The following is an 8,542-nucleotide window of genomic DNA, read 5'->3' as shown; positions in this document are numbered from 1 at the left end:
AAGAAATCACATGTTTATGCCTTTGCTCCCTGGTCAGAGGAATAGGAATTTTCCATTTGTTTTCCCATTTGCATATTCCCCCCCCCCCAGTTATTCTCAAATTTATCCAGAGCAGATCAGCGCTCTTCCTAACAGTTCCCTACACTTTGGACAAGCACAAAGTGTGTGACAAAACATGTGAAAACCCCAAAAAACCACAGCCCTTTACTTACCTCCATACACCTCAGAGGTTGAAGCGAGGAGGAGTCTTGCACCAACACGTTTCGCCAAACCTACGCCAATCATCAGCAGAACAAGCAAAACAACTTAACAAAGTAATGGTTTCTGTTGGTCATAAAGGTTATTGTTGCTTTGGGCACAGGTGTCTTGTTTAGAAATATGCAAGATTAGGTAAATGAACTTACCAAGCATGTTCAGAGTGCCAATAGTGTTGGTCTTGAGTGTTTTAATCGGGTTGTACATGTAGTTAGGGGGTGACGCAGGAGACGCCAAGTGATAGATCTGGTCCACTGTAAAGAAGGTAAAAGATCATTTCCTCAGGGTCCGGCCTCCTGCTGGTGCCAGAGTCAGAACTAAACATGGACTGGCCTCCTGCTGGTGCCCAGAGTCAGAACTAAACATGGACCGGCCTCCTGCTGGTGCCAGAGTCAGGACTAAACATGGACCGGCCTCCTGCTGGTGCCAGAGTCAGAACTAAACATGGACTGGCCTCCTGCTGGTGCCCAGAGTCAGAACTAAACATGGACCGGCCTCCTGCTGGTGCCAGAGTCAGGACTAAACATGGACCGGCCTCCTGCTGGTGCCAGAGTCAGGACTAAACATGGACCGGCCTCCTGCTGGTGCCAGAGTCAGGACTAAACATGGACCGGCCTCCTGCTGGTGCCCAGTCAGGACTAAACATGGACCGGCCTCCTGCTGGTGCCCAGTCAGGACTAAACATGGACCGGCCTCCTGCTGGTGCCAGAGTCAGGACTAAACATGGACTGGCCTCCTGCTGGTGCCAGAGTCAGGACTAAAGTCTACTCTGACAATGTTCAAATCTAAGCTACAAACAGTTTTATTTAGATGTGCATAAGACTGAAATGATTTTTTTGCACTCTTCTCTTTTATGTCTTAAACTGTTTTGTCATTTTTTTTTCCTGTTCTGTGAAGCACCTTGAATTACCTTGTGTATGAAATGTACTCTACAAATAAACTTGCCTTGCCATCCTGTCATCCTGCCAGAGAAAAACGTTGTCTATTGCTCAGGTAACCTCTGCTCAGTTATGCAAGCCAATTTCCATTCCAGTTTAACCTCAACTTTTGAACTACATCACAATGTCAAATCACCACCTCTATTCTCGCTCTATACAATGTAAAGCCTATTTCCTGAGTTTCTCACCTCACTGTAGTACAAAGGAGACAAATGTAGGACCTGAAGTGACTCTCTGTAAGTTGCATTTCATAAACTTACCCTTACTTAAGGTTGAATGGACGATTTTTTTGGCACAAATCTAAGTCTTATTTCCTCGTGGCGTGGACTGCCGATTAGTCCTGCCACGTATCAATCATAAAACGCACCTACCGCTCACCTGCAGCCGCGAGCGGATAGTCCCACGTTTCCGCGTGTCTAAGCGCACATTGATCTATGATAATATAGTTCCCTCAGTGTACGGGACAAAATGAAGACGGAGAAAGACTGTTCGAGCTGACTCAGAAGAAGACGGAAATATACGGGAGACGAGAGATGCGATGCGATCCGTTGCGCTAATAAACAAACGCACGTGTGTGTTGTATCAGTCCGCACGGGGCATGCGCACTTCCCCGTGCGGACTGTCTTTCTCCGTCTTCATTTTGCCCCGTACACTGAAGGAACTATATTATGATAGATCCATGCGCTTAGGCACGCGGAAACGAACCGCACGCGGCTGCAGGTGAGCGGTAGGTGCGTTTTATGATTGATACGTGGCAGGACTAATGATTTATCCACGCCACGAGGAAATATGATAAAAAACATTGCTGAAAAAAATCGTCCATACCACCACAGTCATTTCAGAAGCCTATTGGTTCAGAAAGATAATTTTTTAAACCAATAGAATAGTTTATCACGAGAAGAATACAAATTAACAGTAATAGTTGCAATTAATGTGGATGTGGAGTAGTTGATAATAATTGACATACAAGTAAGATTATTGGGCAGTTCCAACAGGCTAAACACAAAATCATAATTCTAAGAAGCTCGGTGCGAGGTGATGATTACGCTCATATTATGGTTAATGCTCCGTCACATCAGGCATTGAAGTGAACTTGGAAACACGTGCAACAGGAATCAGTATTTAAAGTAAATAACACATGCCGACTTGATCTGATCCATCCAAGACAGTTTACTTTCAGCAGTCAGTGACTTTCTGCAGAAGGGCAAAGCTGGATTTATTTTCTATGGGCCCTGTCAGAAAGACTAAGGGGGGAACCAAAGTTTAGTTCCGTGTTTCTGGACGGCCCTCTTTTACTGTTACTATTCAAGCTAACTATTCAGCAGCACCACATATTGTGTGCGTAATTACTATAAAAGTGAGTATTTGGTCGTGTTAATGTTTATCAATTGTATATTGTTGATGTTTATCCTTATCTTTGACAGTTAATGCACTGTATTCAGCTAAACTGCCGCGATCCATTACTTATCGCTGTTTTCGCCGTCAACTAGCTTGTTCTAAAAATAGCTCCGTCATCGGCGCATATGTAGGTTACTAATGTAACCCGAGTTCTATACCGCATATACTGTGCAATGTAGAAGTTTAGTAATGTGACTTAATTCATGTTTACTGTCTTTCTGTTCCCAGACCACACACACCACCAATTTGTAATATGTACAAATTAAAGGACATTCTCAATCAATCCAGTTTCCCCTGATTCTCTAACCGGAATCAACGGCCCATACTGTCCGCTCCAATCAGCGTTATTTCCCCTTGGCTAATGTGGATATTTCTACAGGCCCTTCAACAACAAAAAAGCAAGATCTGATGCATAATTTTTAGAGCTGGGTTTCGATTCAAATTTCAAGAATCGATTCGATGCCGATTTTTACGTTTCTAAATCATTTTTTTCCGATTTCTCAGATTCCATCCGATTTCGATTCGATCCGGGGGTTAATGTTATTAAAAATGAAAAATTTATTTGAACCGTTTCCTTCACTTCATGACTGTGTAGAGAAGCAACATATTAAAACTAGTATTATATCAATATTAAACAGCAAATCTTACAAGTATTGGTAGTTACTGATGGCTGGAAGACTGAAAAGGTTAAGGGTCAATCTACCTTCAAGAAAGATAATCCAGGAGTCCTGAATTATCTTTCTTGAAGGTAGATTGAAGTTCACTGAGGGAAATGTAGAAAAGAATTTTAATTTAAAAAAAAAAAATAATCGATCTTTGGACGTACGAATCGATAATCGGTCATTAATATGCGAATAGATTAAAAATCGGAAAATCGATTATTTCAACCCAGCTCTAATAATTTTAACAGTTTTCTTTTAACAGAACTGTGCATCAGATTTAGACCATTTCACTCTGTGTAATATAACCCAATTTGTCTATAATGCAGGTAATATGATGTTGTCCATTATTGTTGTTTCCGTGACTGGTTTGTAAATGAACTTCAGGGTTATTTGTTCACCTCTCAAGTCTCGTCACCCACTGAGATATCAATTGCATATAAACTAAATTTTACGGGTGAGTTCTTAGTGGAGCTTTTCATGTGTAAAAGTGAGGAGTCGCCTGCTGTGCTCAGAGCTGCCAACTAATGCCTTTCATTGTGACAAATGAACAGCCTTTTGGACAACAACTTTCCAGATATCAAATAAATGGACGATAAACAAATGTGACAGTTATAAGATATGCATCAGGGAGACAATTGACGCAAGAGAAAAACAGAATCTCAACATCAGCTCCACTTGCACTATCCTAAACCTAAACTTGTTAAACTATATTGAGTTTGACTAATACTAAATTACCATCATCATTATCAATACATAACACACGAGACTCAAATCAATGAATCAATGCTTCTGACCAGCTCACTCCTCCTCCAGAAATGACTTAAGGACTTTAGCATTAATGTCAAACTAGAGTTATGCTTACCCTCGATATAAAGAGGCTCCACCACATCATGATTGATAAGCTCAAAGTTTTCGTGGCCGATCCAATGCTCCACGTTGCGTTTTCTGCCAGTGAAGAAGTTGTCCACAACAGTCACCTCATGTCCATCCATCATCAGTTTGTCCGTGAGGTGTGACCCGACAAATCCAGCACCACCAGTGATCTAGCACATGTTTTACACAACATTCAGTGTGAGCTCATGCAAGCCTGACATTGACATTGTTCAGTTCATATAACAGAAAGTTAAGTTTTTTTAATTAAAGCAACAATTGTCAAGAAAGAATAATGGTAACACTTTTGTTGACAAATGAAAAGCTCCTTGAAAAGTATACAGTAAGTACAATGAGTGCATTCTTAAGCACCAACAGTACATCAACACAACATTGACCAGCAAGAATGAGGAAAAAATGCGAGACCAAGTTATACAAGACACTAAAGACAGAAGTAAAAATGGCACTGGTTATGTATGAGTGCATATTTAATCCAAGCATATACATAGTTTAGATAAACTACATACTTGGATTAATTACATACCAAAATCCGTTTTCGATCTTTCTCTGACAAGAACTTCACAGGAGGGTATTTCTGAGAAAAACTTAAAGAAAGAAAAAAGCATTCACATGAATCTTATCAAATGGACAAACAGCGATGCCACTAACCTCTGTTCGAGATCACGTATCTTGTCTCTCAGAGGAGCCACAACCTTAAGAGAAAGAAAAGAGCATAACAGTGAGAACTACAAGGATCCAGAGGGCCCAACTCTTAGCTTCACACAAGGATCCAGAGGGCCCAACTCTTAGCTTCACACAAGGATCCAGAGGGCCCAACTCTTAGCTTCACACAAGGATCCAGAGGGCCCAACTCTTAGCTTCACACAAGGATCCAGAGGGCCCAACTCTTAGCTTCACACATTCAAGTTCTGTTTCTGTTCAAGTCTGAACTTTTTAATAGATTGTGCTGAATCTCAAGTGTATACATTTTACATATATTATGCATTCATCATTCTTTTAATGCGAACTCAGAAAGATAGCCCTCTCACTTAAATAAGGTTTAATGTAAAGTAGTGCAAATATCAAACTTATAACCAACACATTTTCACCTGTGTTTTGAAGGTGTCAAATACTATTACAGGTGGGTAAAATATAATGGAGTGAGGAAGGACGGAACGGGAGATTGACATTGGTGCAGAGTCAAAAGACAAAGCTCTCGATTTACCGGTCAATCTACGTTCTTCTTCTTCTTTGGTGTTTTATGGCGGTTGGTATCCAAGTGTTACCAACCGGTAATGACCGAAAGGACAAGATCACAGATACAAGCGGTCACAGTGAGTATCTGGGAGAAATCTGGGAGTCCCTGCTTAGACTGCTGCCCCCGCGACATGGCCCCGGATAAGCAGAAGAGGATGGATGGATAAAATATAATGACTTAATTCAATTATAACATATTTCAGGAAGGTGAGGAATACCACAGTAATAATAACCTGGTAGAGGTGGGCAGAATAGACCTTATATTTTTGGGGGATTATCCTGCTATCAGCAATCAATCAGAAATGCTTTAAAATGTCCCACTAAACTGACTTAACAATAAAATATCAATATATCACATATTCAAATTACATCTTGAATTTAGATACATCTCCAACCAATAAACTTTAGTATTTTTATTTTTATTATTATTATTATTTTTATTATTATTATTATTTTTATTATTATTATAATAATAATAATAATAATAATAATAATAATAATACAACAATACTATACTACAATAAAAAAAGGGCTTTTTACTCACTTCTTCAATTTGCTGCTCAATCTTGACTTCTCCATTTTCTTGTATTGATCTATGAAAAATAAAGAGCAGGAATAAAACGACACATCAGAAAACCCCAGACAATACCAAACCGGTTCACACACTACTGAAGGCTTATCCAACACTTCAAGAACGGCCAGAACATTCATAGAAATCAGAATGGACTAAACATTTACCATTTTAACTGATTTTGTGATCTCCTCCTTCTACATTGATCTCTACAACAACAGCAGCAACAAGTAAATAAAGAAACAAAGCATACCTCATGTTTGTGTATGTCCCCCAGACAGCTAAAAAGAGACAAAAAATTAAATTAACACTAGAGATCTTCAGTTTTCAAGATCAAACATTGTAACTCAAATGTTTTTGACAAAACTAATATTATAATACTTATATATATAGTAACTTAGTTTTACAGTGTTTATGTTTGGCCAATGTATTATTATGAGTTGTATTTTTATGTTGGACCAGGCATTGGCGTATCATTTAATTTACAATGAATGCATTTAAGAAACTTTATAAATCACAAGTCATAAAAACATTAATTAATTCTTGTTTAGAATTATTATTATTTATTTATTTTAAATACAAGTTGCATTCACATCGGTTACAGCATACATGTTTAGCTGTCATGCCGTTAAACATTCAATATTTAAATTTTTCAAAATGTCCCAGACAGAAAAATAAATTGACTCTCCGTGGAGAATGTTTACGTCCTGCTTTAACCTGACATTTGTCTCCCTGTGTTCTATCACTACAGCAATGTGCTGCACCATTTACATAGAATAAAAAAAAATACTTAAATGCACTGTGTAACCATGGAAACCAAGCTTCTTACCAAAGAAACAAGCAATGCTACTGGCTATTTTCTGGCTCATTCATACATATGCAAAAAGCCAGGTAAATTCCCAGGTAAGACTGCAGTGACTGACTGTACTCCATTGTGTACATGACACATATGATCGTGATTAGGCCAATTAATTGTATTATATTTACATAAAATTATAATATAATAATAATATATCCCAAGTGCAATTAGGCACAAAACTTATTGTTACAATTTCAGCATACTGTTATTACTGTTATTACTATTATTATGATTATTATTACCGGTAACCTAAATGCATTCATTTATTTCAAACAGGGAAGGCCCAACCAGAGCAATTGTCATGAGTACCCAGTTTTTTAATGTATATTTGATTAAACAAGGACTGTCTGGCCAAGTGGAGATTGTGCAAAATGGAGAAATAATACTTTTAGAGTCTAAATAAGAGAAGTACTCCTTGAGCCACAGTTGCCCTGGGCTGACCCACAGTGACATGCCTGTCATTCAGCAAAAGGCCAGGCAAGGTTCATGGCAAGTAGGAGAATTAAACCGTATGCAAGAATAAACTGTTAAATTGAATGAATAGAAATTAAGGTTTTGTGATTTCTGTCATGTCTTTGTGATTTTAATGCATTTTTTTCTTGCAGTTATTGAAAACAAGTAGTGAAATGACAGGCGTGAATGCACAGATAAAGCGTCAATACCAAATAAAACAGAACATTATTAACAGAATTAAAACATTTGTGAAGAGAAACAACAGGCATGTGTAGAAGAGTATAAACATATTTCCCGTAGGACTTACAGGCAATGTAGGCGATCAGAGCAAGAGCAAAAAGGAGCTTCATGATTCTTCTGTTTATTCCTGTAATGAGCCAGAAGACCCGCTTCATCCTCCGCTCAGTGCAACAGGACCAGCTCGCCAACACTCTGCCCCTTCACGTCCAACTAGTACATTTTGTCTTCGGCCCGGAGTACCAACTACAAATGTAAATCCAGCACAATGACACATTTACCTGGTTTAGAGTTGACATATGAAGCATGCTGCTACGTCAACACAGGCGCAGATTAGTTTACGTGGCTAGCAGCGTGCGCACAGGTAACCGGCTAACGCTAGCTGCATCCTTGGAGAACCTGTTTTTTTTCTTTTGTTTACATAATTTAACTTAAATTACACAGCCTGTTTTGCCAGCATAAACACAGCCCCACTATCCTCACTGAAGGCGGATTAGTAAAGATTATGTACATGCCCTCGCCAATAAAAGAACGGATGAAAATGCAAATAGTTAGCTTCTAGCATCTATTTTAGCATTTAGCAACATACCGAGTTATGCTACATGACCGGAAACGTTTCCCGTCGTTCAATCAGCGTCTAAATAAACTGGTCTGATTCTATGAGTATATCATAGGTACAAACCAGAAAATCGAGTTGAAGCTCATTTTAGCTGCATGCAACAGGATAAGGAGCAGATCCACTGTGGGCAGAATGAACAGTGAGGGGCGATTGCTCTGGGTTTGATTGAACCGCCTAGCAACCAACTGCAAACGTGTAAAATAAGTGTATGACATGCGTTTTATTAACTGTGGGTGATAATATGATTTAGTGCTCTATGTATGACATTGGCAATTCTGGACAATGTAACGCTCTTTCATCCATGATTCATAATGGTTTCTTCTTGGGAGCTACACGAATGGTTTAATAAAGAATAAAATATTACATGAAAATTAACTTTACTTTTCATAATTTGATTTCACTTTCCATGTTTTGTTTAGTCCC

General features: G+C 38.8%; 1 protein-coding gene across 1 annotated transcript in view; it reads right to left on the bottom strand.

Moving 5' to 3' along the window:
- The window catches only part of uxs1 (UDP-glucuronate decarboxylase 1), an 18,298-nt gene extending 10,021 nt beyond the window's left edge, over window positions 1-8,277 (bottom strand). Inside the window, exons 1-9 of the mRNA XM_072444720.1 lie at window positions 8,183-8,277; window positions 7,571-7,746; window positions 6,205-6,232; window positions 5,925-5,973; window positions 4,793-4,836; window positions 4,668-4,728; window positions 4,116-4,296; window positions 405-509; window positions 213-272 (exon numbers count right to left, since the gene is read on the bottom strand). Of these exons, the coding sequence (XP_072300821.1) occupies window positions 213-272; window positions 405-509; window positions 4,116-4,296; window positions 4,668-4,728; window positions 4,793-4,836; window positions 5,925-5,973; window positions 6,205-6,232; window positions 7,571-7,658 (616 nt within the window). The 5' untranslated portion in view covers window positions 7,659-7,746; window positions 8,183-8,277. The remainder of the gene's footprint in view (window positions 1-212; window positions 273-404; window positions 510-4,115; window positions 4,297-4,667; window positions 4,729-4,792; window positions 4,837-5,924; window positions 5,974-6,204; window positions 6,233-7,570; window positions 7,747-8,182) is intronic.
- Between the last annotated feature and the right edge of the window lie 265 nt (window positions 8,278-8,542).

Source organism: Eucyclogobius newberryi, unplaced genomic scaffold, assembly GCF_026437365.1.
Source record: "Eucyclogobius newberryi isolate DKJ021-1_F unplaced genomic scaffold, fEucNew1.0.hap1 SCAF_14, whole genome shotgun sequence".
Lineage (NCBI taxonomy): Eukaryota > Metazoa > Chordata > Actinopteri > Gobiiformes > Gobiidae > Eucyclogobius > Eucyclogobius newberryi.
This window is presented reverse-complemented; position numbering and strand designations above follow the sequence as displayed.